General features: G+C 34.6%; 1 protein-coding gene across 4 annotated transcripts in view; it reads left to right on the plus strand.

The window, feature by feature from the left end:
* The window catches only part of LOC134374829 (zinc finger protein 658B-like), a 61,012-nt gene that overhangs the window by 15,697 nt on the left and 27,759 nt on the right, over positions 1–17,556 (plus strand). For 2 of the 4 annotated variants that reach the window (XM_063092845.1, XM_063092847.1), the window contains exon 3: positions 1,999–2,089. The exons of 1 other annotated variant lie outside the window; for it this stretch is intronic. In XM_063092845.1, the coding sequence (XP_062948915.1) occupies positions 2,025–2,089 (65 nt within the window). In that variant the 5' untranslated portion in view covers positions 1,999–2,024. Of the gene's footprint in view, positions 1–1,998; positions 2,090–2,217; positions 2,322–17,556 lie in introns of those variants that run through there. One more of the 4 variants, XM_063092848.1, reaches the window with a different exon arrangement.

Below are 17,556 nucleotides of genomic sequence, written 5' to 3' on the forward strand. Positions count from 1 at the left end.
CCATAATGTGCTTATATCATATTTTTTTAGATAATAATGTAAATAATTTAAGAATATTTTTAGGAAACCTGGGCTTACTGAGACTATTTTTTGTAAACGCTTAAGAGTGTTGATAACCCTGCTATACTTTGTTTCTATAGAAACAAGAGTGCCATCTGTCCTTCCAAGGACTTGGAGATTTTCATTAAAAATCTGATTAATCCACCAATCTTCGTTTGTTATGCTAACAAATTTGTTGTAATGACCAGTTATATACTTTAATTAAAAGTTTTTTTTCTTTCGGAATATGTTTAACATTTAATAGATTACATAAAATAATGCCCCTGCTGTCTGATAGTTAGCAATCCTGTTATAGTAACAAAATTAGAAAGAGAAAAGAATCGTTTTTAAAATTAGTGGAATCCGATCAAAGATAACACTAAGTAAATTAAAATTCAAGCACGGTTTTTAAAATGAAAATTGACAAACTAATGGTAAAATTTGTATGACATGCAAAAGGCCAAGAAAAGCCAAGACATTTTTAAAGAAGAACTAAATAAGAGAAACTGCTCTCTATATACAAAAACTCAACATAAATCTACATGAATTAAGGCAGTAATATTGTAACAAGTATAAAAAATAGACCCATGAAAAAGAGCAGAACCCCTAACAGACCCATACATGTGGATACATAAGCTATTACAAAGAAATACTATAGATTACTAATAGAAATACATTTAAAAGTTAATAGTGCTAGATCATTTGGATAAATGCATGTAAAAAAATGTTAAAATATATTTTATACTACCCACAAAAATCCGTTCCAGAAAGAATGTGGCTTTAAATACAAATGTTGAAAAATAAACTTTGAAAAGATAGATTATTTTCATCACTCTGCGTGGAGATAGAAATTTTAAGCCGACCACATAAGCAATAGCTGTAAAAAGAGAGATTGATAAATTGGACTGCATTCAAGTTAAATATTTCTTGGTGCTTTCCGTTTCTTGGACTTCCTGTGTTCAGTAAAGCTAATCTGCAGGAATAAAGGAGGTTGCCTCCCAACTTCACAGTGACTAGAAAGTGCAGGTGTGAGTGTAGGAGGACAGCCAGCAGCACTCCTGGGGGGTGGGCAGTGCAGACCTGTCTATTCTGGTTCCAGGATGGCCTCCACCTCTGATGAGAAAGTGAGTCCTCCCTGATTCAGTGATTCAGATATGACTTTGTAGGATGGTCCTGACACACCAGATTGAGGACTGTTTAATAGTGTATCAAAAATGGCACATTAGCGGTACACCAGCCTGTACCTGAGTCTGAAAGCCGGTGCCCTGGGGAAGAGGAACAGTATTAATAAATGAATGTCACCACTTTAAAATCAGTTGGTATTGGTTAGAAAAGGGGACCACAGATGTGGCAGTTATAATTAGTGTTAAGGTTCACCTTAGTGTGCGTTATAACAAAGTGGTGGTTGGTGGGTGTCACAGAAACAGAATATCTGTCAGTTGCTAAACAGCATTTTCTCTACTCCTGATTTTGTGAAATAAAACAATCCCATGAGTAGAATCAGCACAGGAGACTGAAATGTAGGTGGCAGCACACACCACCACAGGAGCCTGGACAGCCACATCTCTGTGAGATATCTTGAGAAGGTCAGTGTATTTTCCAACCCTCTGTGCTGCTGGAAATGGAGGTGATTTTTCTGCCTTCCATAAATGTACCTGCCCAACCAGGTAGGGAGCATAGAGAAAAATGCAGCCTGCATTCTGTTTCTAGTGCAAGTGCCCTGGCTCAGGCTGTGTCCTTTGTAGGAAAGATCACTGTTCCTTGTATGTTTGGAGGAGAAATTTTCCGAATTCACACAAAGGTGCTGTATGGTCTAGCCTGAGACCCTAAAACCACTGGAAAACAGGTGTGGAGGCCACCAGGAATCTCTTGGAACAATGGGTATACATTGGGAAATGTGAAATGGCTTTCTACTTGTTTTGAAGAAAGGGTGATTATCTTTACTTCTGTTTTGTTAAGGACTGGGACAGACATGGCCTGTGGAAATGAGCTCACACATGGAAAATTTTGGACCCCAGATATTTCTACTGTGTGGTTTTCCAGGAATTAGGTAAGTTGTTTTCCCTTTGGTGGCTCCCGTTTATAACAAAGGCCAAGGCTCTTGTGCTTGTTGTGCTTGTACAGTTTACATGACAGTTATGAGCCTGGAGAGAGATTAGTTGATGACATTTCTTACAGCCACATCTTGGGGTCTCATCTCATACACATGGATTCACATCAAAGACCCAGCTGGGTGAATGTCTGTTTCTCAGCTCCATTAACACTGAGAGCTCAAGAGGCAGGTGGGTGATGAGATGATGCAGGATGATTTTCAGTGAAATGTTAGGAGAATTCTCTGTTCAATATTTACTGTGCCATAACTAGAGTAATTGTTTCCAGACATAAAAATATAGCATGAATCTTATAAGGCTTGTAAAAGGATATTTGATAATTTTAAAAATTTGATAGGCTTGTAAAAGGATATTTATAATTTTCTGATGTATTTGAATTTGAATTGTATTTTTTTATTTTAATATTTTTAAAATTTAATTTGCTGTGTTCATTCACATTAAATTTCACCTAGTAAGACACAAATCTGAACGAATTCAGTATACTTATGTTTTTGTTCTTTTCAGTTTGAAAATACTTGAAAAAATTTCAAAACTTTTAGGAATACTTAAACTTATGACATCATAAAACATGAGATATTCCTAACATTATGCAGTAATGAATTTTTAACAGGTGGCTATAAAGATGGTTTTGTTTATTCCATTATAGTAATTGCTAATAAAGTAATTTTTTTCTGTTTACCATAAAATTATCTGTAAATATTCGTAAGCTAATGACTAGCTTAGATGAATGTGAACTAAATAATTAAGTATGAGTTCAAATATTTTCTTAAATCCAGATTTAGTATTTTAATTTTTCTAAATAAACTAAAACGTATAATTGATCAGAATATTAGGTTGAGTAAAATTTTTATAACAGTGAGTTAAAAATAATTTGCAATACTTGAAAAAATAATGTACATTTTCTAAAAAGTTTTGTAAGTTAAAATCACTGATGTCTTCTTCAAAAGTTTTGAGCTTTATTTGTCTATTAAAGCATATATTTTTAAAATAAGTGATAATTACATTTTGACTCAGTTACTGAGTCTTCACAAATTTTCTGTTAACGTTTTCTGAATTCAGTAGGGATAGAGTTTTCTCATACCTACACATCTTTGAAACAAAAGATAGAGAGGGTGGAATCAGGCCCACCTCACAACCTTGCCCTCATCCCTGAGAAGAAGTTCTGCAAACTGGCTTCCAGGGTAACAATACCCAGCTGAGCCGAAGTGTGTCCATGCCCTGGCTAAGAGACACAGCCCAGCCGTCATGCCCATGGCATACCCATCCCTGAGTCTTTGAGCCATTGCATGCCCATGCTTCTGAATGAGAAACAGCCCAGTTGAAGTGCCCATGCCAGGTCCACCCTTTGTCACAGAAGCAGTACAGTGACCCTGTCCCTGGTGTACCAGTGTCAGAGCCCCTGACACACCACATATGCAAACCCTCAGACTGAGTATCAGTCTAACAACCCCATTCCCAGTGAGCCACCCTGTGACAACTGACCAGAAGGGTGCTTGCACACACCTTCAACCTGAGAAACAACCCAGTGATTCCCAGTGCAATCAGGATCTTGAAGACATACCTAATGTGGCTTACAGTTAAAGAAGCTGAAGAGCCTACACTACTGCATCCACACAGAACAAAGTCAATGTACCCTTCACAGTCAACACCATAAGCCACATTTGAAAGTGAAAGTCTTTTCCCAAACTGCCTACTCTACAAAACTCAAAGAGACAACTGTTCCACCAGATGCACAGATATCAATTCAGGGCAACTAGAAACATTAAAAAAAAAAAAAAGAAATATGATATAACAAAGAAACATAATAATGCCCCAGTAACTGATGCAAAAGGACATGTCAATAGGTAATTGCCAACTTGCCAGGAAAAAAAAAATTAACGATTTTAATGAAACTCACTCAGATACAAGTGAGTACAGACAAATAAAATCAGAAAAATAATCCATGACCTGAATGATAAATTTAGCAAAGAGATAAATATCATTTTAAAAAACCAAAAAGAAAACTTGGGACTGCAGAATTCACTGAATAAAATAAATTTATCAGAGAATCTCAACAACGGACTAGATCAAGAAGAAAAAAATAATTTCTGATCTTGAAGACAGCTCATTAAAATAACCTGGAAAGACCTAAATAAATGAATAAATAAACAGAATGGAATAAACAGAGCCTGCAAGATCTTGGAGATACCAATAAGCAGGTATACTTATATCAGATAAAGCAGACTTTATATCAAAATCTGTACAAAGAGAAAAAGTAGGGCATTATATAAAAATAAAGGAATAAAAAACACAAGAGGATATAACAGTTAAAGATATATATGCATTCAACAATACCAGAGCACCAGATGTATAAAGAAAATATCATCAGATTTAAAGGGAGAGATGGGCACCAAAACAGTAATAGATGGGGACTTTAATACACCACTCTCAGCACTGCACAAATCATCTGGACAGAAACTCAACAAAGAAACATCGGGTTTAAATGATACCATAGACCAGATGGGTCTAACAGACATTGTAGAATTTTCCTCCAACAGGTACAGAATACACATTTTTTTATCAGCACAAGAAACATTCTCCAGAATTGACCATATGTTAGGCCACAAAACAAAGTCTCAACAAGTTCAAAAAAATCAAAATCATAGCAAGTATTTTTTCTGACAACAATGAAATTTAACTAGAAATCATAAGAAGAGGAACTGTCAAAACTCTACAAATACATAGAAATTAAACAACATGCTCCTGAACAACCAATAAGAAATTAAAAAGAAAATTAAAGAATGTCTTGAAACAAATGAGAACAAAAACACAGCATACTGAAATCTACGGAATACAGAAAAAGCAGTGTTAATAATAAAGTTTATAGCAGTAAACACCTATATCAAAAAAAAAAATATTTTAAGACAACCTGATGGTTCACTGCAAGAAAATGAAAAAGCAGGAACCAACCAACCCCAAACAAGTAGAAAAAAGAAATAATAAAAATCGGAGCAGCAGTAAATGAAATTGAGACTAAAAATACAACACAAAAGGTCAATCAAATGAAAAGGTGATGTTTTGAAAAGAAAACAAAATCAACAAACTATTGGCCAGACTAACCAGGAGAAAAGGAGAAAAGACCCCCAAAAATAAAATCATAGATACAAAAGATGACATTAAAACTGATACTGCAGAAATACAAAGGATCATTGTAGACTGTTGTTAGCCACTATATACCAATAAATTCCAAAACCTAGAGAAAATGGATAAATTCTTGGACACATAGTGCCTACCAAGAAGAAATAGAAAATATGAGCAGACCAATAACAAGTAATGAGGTTGAATCAGTAACTAAAAGTCTGTCAACAAAGAAAAGCCCAGGACCAGATGGTTTCACTGCTGAACTCAACCAAAATTTAAAGAACCATTAGCACTACTGTTTCTCAGACCATTTAAAAAAAAAATTGAAATGGACAGAATTTTTCCAAACTCATACTATGAGGCCAGAATTACCCTCATACAAAAGCCAGGCAATGACACACACACATAAGAAAACTGCAGGCCAATATCCCTGATGAACATAGCTGCAAAAAATCCTTAATAAAATACTAGCAAACTAAATCCAACAGTGCATCAAAAAGATGTACCATAATCGTGCGGATTTATCCCAGAGATGTAAGAATGGCTCAACATATGCAAGTCAGTAAAAATGATATGCCACATCAATAGAATAAATGGAAAAAAAATGACCATCTCAATAGATGCAGAAAGCACATTCAGTAGGATTCAACATCTTCTCATGATAAAAAGCAGATTAGGTATAGAAGGAAATTATCTCAACACTATAAAGGTCATGTATGACATACCCACAGCTAACATCACACTGAATGGGAAAAATCTAGAACAAGGCAAGGATGCCACTCTCAGTAGTTTTATTCAACACAGTAGTGGAAGTTCTAGCCAGAGCACTTAGGCAAGAGAAAGGAATGAAGGTCATCTTAATTGGAAAGGAGGAAGTCAAATTGTCCTGGGTTGCAGATGACATAATTTTATATAGAGAGAAACTTTAAAAAAACTCTATTTTAAAAAAAATCCTAGACATAAGCAAATTAAGTAAAGTTGCAAAATACAAAATCAACGTACAAAAATTAGTAGCATTTCTATACACCAACAGCAAACTAGCAGAAAAAGAAATCAAGAAAGCAACCCCATTTACAAAAAACACAAAAATGCTTAGGAATGAATTTAACCAAAGAGGTGAAAGATCCCTACAGTGAAAAGTATAAAGAAATTAAAGATGACCAGAAAGATGGAAAGACATCCTATGAACATGGAATGGAGGAATCAGTATTATCAAAATTGACCAATAGATTCAATGCATTCCCCATCAAATAACCAATGAAATACTTCAGAGAAATAGAAACAATAATCCAAAAATTTATTTGGAAACACAAAAAACCTCACATGGCCAAACAATTCTGAGAAAAGATAATACAGTGGGAGGAATCAGTCACCTTGACTTCAAAATATAGAACAAAACTATAGTAATCAAAACAGCATGGTACTTGCACAAAAACAGACACACACACCAATGGAACAAAATATGGAATACAGAAATAAATTCGTGTACCTAAAACCAACTATTTTTGGACAAAGGAACCAAGAACATATATTGGGGAAAAGACAGTGTCTTAAAAAAGTGCTTGGAAAACTGGAGAGTCATGCTCAGAAGAATAAATCTGGAATCCTATCTCTCACCATATACAAAAGACAACTCAAAATGGATTAAAGACTTCGACTTAACACTGGAAACTATAAGACTATTAAACACAGGGGAAATGGTTCAGGATGTAGGACTGAGCAAATTTTTATGAATAACATCTCAAAAGCGCAAACAACAAAAGTAAAAATAAATGGGATTATATCCAACTAAAAAGCTTCTGCTCAGCAAAGGAAACAATCAACAGCATGAAGAGACAATCTGCAAAAAGGGAGAAAATATCTGTAAACTAGTCATCTGACGGGATAAATATCCAGAATATACAAAAAACTCAATAGTAAAATAATAATAATAATAATTCAATTTAAAAATGGGCAAATGAGCTTTATATACATTTCTCAAAAGAAGAAATACAAATGGCCAGCAGGTATATTTAAAAATAATAAATATCACTAATCATCAGAGAAATGCAAACAAAACCACAATGACATATCATCTGACCCCACTTAGAATGGTGATTATAAAAAAGACAGAAAAAAACAAATGCTTGTGAGGATGCAGAGAAAGAGGGACTCATACATTGTTGTAGGAAATGTAAATTAGTACAGTCATTATGGGAAACAGTATGGGGGTTTATTAAAAAAACTGTAAGTAGAACTACCTCATAATCCAGCAGTCCCACTACTTGATATATATCCAAAAGAAAGGAAATAAACATGTTGAAGAGATATCTGTACTCCCACATTTATTGTGGCCATATCCACAATAGCCAAGATTCAGAAACAACTTGTAAGTGTCCATCAACAGATAATTGGATAAAGAAAATTGTATAGTTTATACCACAATGCAGTACTACTCAGCCATAAAACAGAATGAAATTCAGCCATTTGCAGCAACATGGATGATCTTGGAGAAACTTATGTTAAGTGAAATAAGCCAGGCACAGAAAAAGAAATAGCTCATATTCTCACTCATGTGTAAACTAAGTGTTGCTCTTATACAAGTAGAGAGTAGAATGGTGGTTAGTCGAGACTGGTAAATGTAGTGGATGGGAGATAAGGACAGCATGGTCAATGGATACAAAATTATAGCTAGATAGGAAAGAGAGTAATATTTAGTATTCTATAGTCCTGTAGGGACCCTAGAGTTAACAATTTATTATATAATTTCAACTAAGTAATAGGATTTTGAATGTTCCCAACACAAAGACATGACATATGATTAAGGTGATAGATACCTTAATTACCCAGATGTGATCATTACACACTGTTCAAATGTACCCATATATCACATTGTACTCCACATATCTACATAATTATCTCAGTCAATTAAGAAAAAATAAATTTAAACAAGTTAAAGACAGAAGTATAAGCTACCAGTAACTTGGAAGAAAAATAATGGGAAGTTAATACTTACTGGGAGCAGAGTTTATGTTTTGGATTACAAAAGTTTTGGAAATGGATAGAAGTGATGGTTACCCAGCATTGTCAATGTAATTTACTCCACAGAATTGTATGTTTGAAAATGGTTAAAATGGAAAATCTTATTACACGTATATTTTTTACCACACCACAATTTTTTTTTTAATTAAAATTAAGTAAAACATTTACAAATTTGAATACTACTCTAATTTCATCTTTATGTGTTAATGTTGTACTGGGTGCAGATAACTTTATATCTAAGAAACTCTTCATTTTAACAAGCACTTCCTTGTGTGAGACTCTGCTGAGAGTATAGCTTAATTTTTATGTGAATATATATACATATTGTAATGATGAACAAGCTAACTGTACGGTCCGGCCCCGTGGCTCACTCGGGTGAGTGTGGTGCTGGTAGCGCCGAGGCCGCAGGTTCGGATCCTGTATGGGGATGGCCGGCCGAGTGCGCTCACTGGCTGAGCATGGTGCAGACGACACCAAGTCGAGGGTTGTGATTCCCTTACCAGTCAAAAACAAACAAAACAAAACAAAACATGGATGAATCTGGAGAAAATTCTGTTAAGTGAAATAAGCCAGACAAGGAAAGAGAAATACCTCGTTTTCACTTATAATTGTGTGCTAAGAAAGAAAAAGAAAAAAGACCTAAACAATTCCTTGAACTTTCAGAATACTAGAGGAGGTGTGGTGGGGGTGGGGGTTTGGGGAGGGATATGTTGGGTAAAGGGCATAAAGAAAAATCATGATTTGTAATAATAATATGCTTATAATAAATAACATTTTTAAAAAGGATAGAAAAGTATGATACCATGAAAACATTTATTACTTGACGTTATTAGAAGAGAAACGTTATCTAACTAGTATTTACATTCTGACATATATATGTTTTATGATTTTCATTGTTTCACAACACTCCCATACCCAAAATAGCTGTTTTCTATTTTCCCATATGAATATTTTACAGGGTTTGAAACGTATGTAAAAAGTTCTGATTTTCAGAACTTTGTTTCAAAAGGCAGCTATAATACCATTGGCTAATTAAAAGACTAAAGGACTGTGATTTTAAAAGTTCAAATTAATAGTAGTTTGTATACACCCTGAAATATGTATTATTACTACTTTGCTTGTAATTTTATTATAAATATAACTCATGTCAGTCTAATTCAACTCTCCATGCTTAGTAAAGCACAGTTTGTTCAGAATCCTGCTGGTCTTTTACTAGACTTTTGTAATAAACATTAATCATCATTATTGTATGGCAGGGATATTTGATGCTAACATCAGATTTAGAATATTATCATTCAAAGGAGGTAATGAAAAAGTCACTGCTCTGAGATCTGTAAGGTGCCCATAGGCATGTAAAAACTGAAAGTGTCCATATGCCAGCATTAATCACATGACAGTGGGAGGAAGGGGACTGAGTACACATCACAGCAGGAATGTTTTCCCCCCAGTTTATACCACCAGTTTTCTAAATAAAATAGATTTTAACATTTTAAAAAACTTGAACACATTTAATAAGAACTAATCTTATTTGCAAATATCAATTCATTAATGGATTGCATAAACACTTAATATTTTTGTACTATACTTCTATCCATTATTCATCAAGTGTTAGAGCAAAAGAGATTTATTCAAATTATCTTTTATCAAAATATTTCAGCAGTTATATGGTGACATCAGCATAAAGTGAGTTGGAATAATTATCTACTAAAACTAAGCAAGTTATTTACATAGATTTTAGGAATTAATTTTATTACATGGAATATTAAGATGTGTTGGTTTAGGACTTCTGATCAAGATGGCAGAATAGACAGTCCCCAGTGTCACTCTCTCCCACAAATGAGCCAATTTATAACTATTAAAAAGCAACAACAGCCAAGCTGGGGCCACTAGAACTCAGGGGAAGAAGAGAGACTTAGAATTCCTGAAGTCAGGAGAAGCCATGATGAGAGAAAGGACTGCTCCGAATGTTTCAAGCCCCAGACATTTTAAGACTTGCCCTGGTGAGCACATGGAGTAAGAGCTTGCAAAAGCCACAGCTGTGCCCTTTGGATGAGGTTGCTTGGAGGCTGCAGGGGAGAAGAGGGACTTGGTGGCCCACAGTCCAGCAAGACCACTAATGGTTCCTGTGGACCCACACAGGAGTGAGGGGCCACAGACAACTGAAGAAAGCCATTCAGAGGCCAGTGAGTCATCAAAAGAGACTGGCGAACATCCCACTCTATGGGAAGTCTTTGGAGTATGGGCAGTAGGGGAGATGGGCCCACCAGGGGGAACACTGGGGCACAGCATGGTCAGCTGATCTGCCCCTGAATCACCACAGAAGCACTCATTGAAGACTGGTCAGGAATATAGAACTGGGGGCGGGGGTGAAGTTTGCTGAAAAAACTCAGGCTCAGACCAGAGTTTCAGCACAATGCAGGTGTACCAGACCTCACATGACCCAGAAGTACATACAAGGTCAACAATTAAAACCTGATCTGCACGTAAAGCCTTCTCCAGGGAATCAGCAGCAAAGCAGCAATTTACCTCAATTACGGGGCTCAAGGGCTGGTCCCCACAGGAAGTTCCCCCATTTTAGAAGTAAGCAAAAGACAACAAATTAGTTCCAGTGCAGAGTTTAAGTGGTGGGAACAATGAATAATCCAACACAGAACTGAAAGAAAAATGGAATACAGGTCAGAGACAAAGTCTGATATTAACTAGTAAAGGCCTAACACCACCAAAAAACATCTATAAAACCTAGAAGGACAGGAAGTGCCCCGGGCTCCCCTGCCAGAATGAGGGCGGTGCCATGGGCCTCAACCAAGGCTCACCTCCTTCTTATTCCTCCTACCCTATTTCCTTGCTCTTCCCCTCTCCCTCTCCCCGCCCAACTGCTCCACAACATCTTAGAATGTAAAAAAAAATTAATAAATACATTTAAAGAGAAAAGACAAAAAGAATCTTAAAAGAAGCAAGAGAAAAGCATCAAGGCACCTATAAGGGAGCTCCTTTCAGGTAACAGCATACATCTCAACAGAAATTCTACGGGCCAGAAAAAAAATGGGATGACATATTCAAAATACTAAAAGAAAAAACTCTGAGCCAAGAACACTAGAGCCAGCAAAGCTATCCTTCAGAAATTAGGGAGAAATAGTGTGTTTTCCAGACAAACAAAAATTTCAGGAATTCACCACACATGACCATCCCTGCAAGGAATCTTCAGGGGAATCCTTCATCAGGAAAGCAAAAACAATAATCACTCATCTTACCAGCTATAGATCTATTCACATTTTCTGGGCTTTTTAAAATAATTCAGTCTTGGGAGGTGTTGTGTTTCTAGGAATTCATTCATTTCATCTACATGATTTAACGTATTGACCAACAATTATTCATAGTATTCTTTTATAACCATTTTGATTTCTGTAGATTTGGTTGTAACGATCCCTCTTTCATTTCTGATTTAGTTATTTGAGTCTTCTCTTTTTTTTTCTTAGTCCGTCTGGGTAAAGGTTTGTAAATTTTGTGGATCTCATCAAAGTTCCAACTTTTGGTTTTACTGATTTTCTCTTCCTTTTTTTCTGTTTTCTATTTCTTTTATCTGTGCTCTAATTTTTATTACTTACTTCATCTGCTAGGTCTGGGCTTAGTTTGCTGTTCATTTTCTAGTGTCCTAAGGCGCAGAGGTGATTGTTGGTTTGAGATCTTTCTCTTTTATTAATGTATGCACTTAGATTAAATAGATTTCCCTTTAAACTACATATATATATTTTTTGTTTGTTTGTTTGTTTGTTTGTTTGTTATATTTGGAGTTAAAAATACCTAGTTATTTTTAGTGGTTTTTTATCCTACCTTTTCACTTAATATTATATCATGAAAATTTGTCATAAATACTCTTCAAAATTAGATTTTAATAACTGCATAATGTTACATTTAATGGAGGTCCGTAATTTATTTAGCAATTCTCTTATTGTTGGACATTCAGTTTATTACCAATTTTTTACCTTTATATAGCTCTCACATTTACACACATAAATATACACACACAAATATATGTATATATATATTCTTTGACTTTTTGCTTATGGTTTCAAGAAGTAGGATAACTGGTTGAAAGTATATGAACATTTTATAAACTTCTGTTTATCAATCCAATCTGTTCTCTGTTCTTCAAAGTTTTACCAATTTATAGTTATATGAGATTTTGACATTGTTTCTTTCACAGCACCAGTATTATACAATATCACATTTATTCAGTTTGAGAAATGAAAAATATCATTTTTCTGTTTTAATTTCCATTTATGTGAACATCTTAGAATGTATTTGTTAGCCATTTATAATTCATTTTTAACAGTTGTTTATACATTAAGGAAGTTAATCTTTGTTACATTTGTTTCTTATCAATTGACTTTACATTCAATTTGTGATGTTTCTTGTTTGTATGTTGAGAAAATAATTTTGTATTTAAAATAAAAAATAATTTGGGTCAGGCCGTGGCTCGCTCAGGAGAGTTCAGTGCTGATAACACCAAGGCCATGGGTTCGGATCCTCTATAGGGATGGCTGGTTCGCTCAGTGTCTGAGTGTGGTGCTGACAACAGCAAGCCAATGGTTAAGATCACCTTACCGGTCATCTTTAAATAAATAAATAAATAAAAATAAAAATTAAAAATCATTTAAAATAATTAAATAATAAAGTTTAAAAATTTTCATTTCTAATCCCGAGATAACCATCTACTCCCGACTAATTCATGCCCCTTGTTCTTTAAATGGCTATCACATACTGAAAAAGAGTTGGTCTACTTGATCTTCAAATGGTGTCTTCATCCAATAAGGCTCTTCAGGACATGGGTTCTGAGGCTAGATATGGAACAACTACGGTTCCCATGGATTAAGGTTGACAGATAAAATATTATTATTGTATTATAACTTTTGGAAATTTATCTGTACTGCAAAAAACAAAAAACTGATAGTTGCCATTAATATGCCAAAAAGAATTTTTTTTAACCCAAATTTTAAACTTAACTGTGTGGCCTGTATTTTTATTTGATGAATCTTAAAACTCCACCGAGGAAGAATCTTGGAAATTGTAATAATATATTAAAAACTGAGGAGAAATTAAATAGGAAAAAAAATCATTGAGGTCATCTATAAGTTTAGTCAATGTGCAAAGGAAAATTGGGTCCTTTCTGATCCATTAAAATATTAAAAATTTAAAAGCACTTCTTTGCTCTCACTGTTAAGAAGTGATGACTATGGACTAAAAACTGAGGATGAAGACCTGAGCACTCTCAGAAGACAGATAATACAGGACAAGTTCATCCTCATTACACTGGTTTTTACCTCAGGCAATTATCAACATTTTAAATCCCTACATGTATGAACAATCATCGATAATGATGAGGAAAATAACAGCATTATATCGACCAGGAACAAAATATTTCTAAGGCTTGTGGGCTTAAATTACATGTCTAAAATAAAAAGCAAGACTATAATGAAAAGAAGAAGCTGTTTATAAGAAATCAAGTGCTATTTTGCATAAGACAAATGTTTTTTGAAGTAGTGATATTTGGTAAAATCTATTTCTACATCTTTATAGTAATATATATTTTAGGTCTGCATTATTTTATATTTAATATTATCATTTGTACAGTGATCTTTTCACACTTCTTGATTTAGATTTAAGTATGTAACCTATATGATAGAGTAATTTGTGTTTTATTTTATTTTTATATTAATCAAAGTGTAATTTTCCTCATGAATTATACCACATTCTACGAGCAGCATTTTTACAACCTGTAACTGAACATCAGCAGCATAAAAAGATTATGAGAATTGCAGATGACAAGGTGAGGGAGGGTTGAGTAATTTAGTGGCAATAGTCAGCAACCTGAGAAACACGGGTGGCAGTTTCAGGAAAAGAATACCCCTTTCCCAACAAAATTTGTTTCATAAGAAAAAAACTTTAAAAATCATAAAAATGGCAAATAAAAAAATACGATAAACATCATGCACCCCTGAATAACTGAATTGTTTGTAGCATACTATTCTTTAGCATTTGAACTTAGCATATGCTGCAGCTACATGCACAGTGCTTGCTGACAAGGATATTGATAGTTTCAAGGCATTTACTTCTCAGCTCTCCTGGGGAAAGCCATAGGCAAAGAAAGTGTCACTGCCAAAGTAGCATAGAGTGAAACACTGGAAGAGCTTGATCAAAAATTCTGTGCTACAAAATTTAAAAACAACTAAATAATCTGCTTCCTGTGTGTTTTTCTAACCACAACCAAGAAAAAAAAAGTAGCACTTTTTTTCCCTAAAGACTTGCATGTTTTATTTTTCACCATAATGACTGTTTATCGTAGTAATAAGAAGATGAGAGTCACATCACATCTGGAAATGTTGGTATGTAGAGATATCTCCAGTTTGGAAATCAGAATTTGAAGGGATGTATTCTGTTTTCCACTTAACACTGATTAGGAATAATCAATTTCCCTTCATTCTGATATAGTCCTCTCTAAACGTGTACATAAACTTTCAACTTTTAACATCATTATTTCTCTAGAAAACATAAAATGTTTTAATGTTCAGAGATGGCTTTCTACTGTTATTTCATTTCAGTTTGATGTCCTCCTGCTTCACAGATGGAAAACAACTCTATTTTTTGTTCTCTTTTCAAACTATTCTGATTCCATTCTGTCTTACATTTAAAAAAAACTGAATTCAAAATGTTCTTGTTTATTTCAAAAATAAAATTTAAATTTGCTTGTCATATTTGTGAATATATGTCTTAGTTAGCAAGCAACAATTTGTAACTTTCAGAATAAACAGAAGGGAAACAATATTTAAATGATTTTTTAAATACTGTAAGATAATGCCATTCTTTTAAATTTGGCGAATTATTTTTCATCACTAAACTATCTCGACCAAACTAATATATAGAAAACTTCCTAAGTTTTTGCTTATTTGGAAAACATAAAATAGACCTAAATTTATTTTAAGAAGGTATATGAAATTATGCTGAATTTTAAAAGCAGCTATTTAAGTATGGTGCTTATTAACTCTCCAAATACTTGATGAAATGACATGAAATGACTTTTCAGATACGTATGTAGTAGCCAGAAAAAAATTTCTCTAATGGCCACTACTGTGGCATAAAAGAAGAAAAAGGTCTTCACAGTCATCTTCTTACACTTAATTAATATAAAATACTGATAATATCCTATGTTTTATGATATAATTCCAATCAGTTCTAAAATATTGTAAATATAATGAAGTGACTACAAACCTAAAATTTAAAATGTATTAACTATGTTGTTCTGAATTAATTTGAGGCGGGGAGGGGAGCCTCACTTGGTGGTGATGGCCTTGATGTCCTTAGGCTTAGGTGTTTGGCCATCTCTCCTGCAACACCAGGGGCACAGCCATCTGCAGCACACTGGACATGATGGTCCAGCACGTGTTGTTGGGTACCAGGTTGGGAGTCACCCAAGCAATGTGCCCAAGATGTTGTTGACACAGATCATCATGCCCATGGCCTTGTAGGAGATGCTGGTTTGGGGTGCATCTGCTTCAGCACCTCCTACAGTTAGGTGGAGCAGCTCTTTCAGTGGGGATTCCTGTGCCTCCTGCCTTTCTTCTTCTGACTCTTGGTGGTGGCTTCTTGTATCCCTTCTTGGAAATGATATGCTCTTGAGGGTGAGCTCTTGCATGATGACCACACTGCTGCTTGCCAGGGAGGACTGGGTGGGCAGCACAAAGGTGGTGGGGTACGGGTATGCCGGAGTCCAGCTCCAGCTGGTTCTTGGAGCCTGAGAAGGATGTGTGGAGTTGGCGAAAAGAAAAAAAAAAAGATGGCCCAATGATGTCTAGTGCATCAGTGGACGATGAACAAAAGCCATTCTCCTTTATTTATACCATGTCTATCCTCTGATTACGTAAAGCAAACATTTTTCATCAAGTTAATATTAAACTATGAACATAAAATAGATCAATACAATATTTAAGTCACTCCTTTTTGATTATGCTGAATCATAACTTTTTAAGGAACTACATGTCATTATTTATAAATCATTATCTTTAGGAAAGTACATATCATTCTTTAAAAAGTGACAAAAGTAGTGAGTTACCTCAATCGGTTGTCTTCAGTCAGTCACAGATCATAATCTCCCAGAAAAGTCCATATCATTCTTCAAAGTGAAACCAGCAAGCAAGAGTTACAAACTGAGGTCTGTGGCCAGTGACCAGAAACCTCACGGTTGGCAGCACATGCGGTTCTTAAGTAAAACATTTAACCCTTACAACATATGATTTACATATCCATCACCTATTTTGATTTTAATTTTTTATCTTAATCAACTAAAGGCAACAAATATTTTAAAAAGCACATCCTTTTATAACATGATTTAACTATTTGTGTAAAACGATTCTTTGTTTAAAAAATTTTGAACAACTTACAAGCCCAAACCTAACTGATTTTTCCATAAACAAAAAAATTTTTTTACTCATATTTAATCTTACCATACCAATATTTGTCTTCTATATATGGCCCTGTATAAGAAAGAGGGGGGGTCTATCAGCTCATACATATTATATGCTATTTCTTCCTCCAGGAGCCCACCAGACTTTTAATATTTACAACACAATTGTCGTCTCTGACAGTGGCTGTGGCACTAAATAGCTGGAGCAGTTTTTTCTTTCTCTCATGTTGGCTTCTCCTGCGTTCATGCACTCTGTAGGTTTCTCCTCTTCCCCTGAGCTTTAGTGGCTCTGGCTTGGCTGTTGTTGCTTTTTTATAGCTGTATATTGCTTTGTGGGAGAGAGTGATGCTGGGGGACTGTCTATCTGCCATCTTGACAGGAAGCCTCCTATAGTTTTATCTGTTATGTTTAGATGTCCGATCCATTTTCAGAATTTTTTTGTTGTATGATTTGAGTTAGGGGGTTTACTTCCTACATTTGCTGGTGGATATGTAATTTTTTCCAGCGCCATTCTTGGGAAAAAAAATGTTCTTTTCTCTTTAAAATTCTTTGGAAACTTTGTCAAAATCAGTTTACCATAAATCAAAGTGTTTTTTATTGGACTTTTCATTCTGTTGTTGTTTTTTTTTTTTTTTTTTTGGTTGTCAAGAATCCATAATTATGTTAGTATCACTCTCTTTGTTTGTGTAACTGTCTAGTGAAATTTGTTATTAGGAAGTTTGAGTCATTTAAGTTTTCTTTTCAAGATGGGGGATTTTAGTTTCTCTTTCATTTTCATATAAATTCTAGAATAAGCTTGTTAATTTC

Source organism: Cynocephalus volans, chromosome 4 (genome assembly GCF_027409185.1).
Source record: "Cynocephalus volans isolate mCynVol1 chromosome 4, mCynVol1.pri, whole genome shotgun sequence".
NCBI classification, from domain to species: Eukaryota; Metazoa; Chordata; class Mammalia; order Dermoptera; family Cynocephalidae; genus Cynocephalus; species Cynocephalus volans.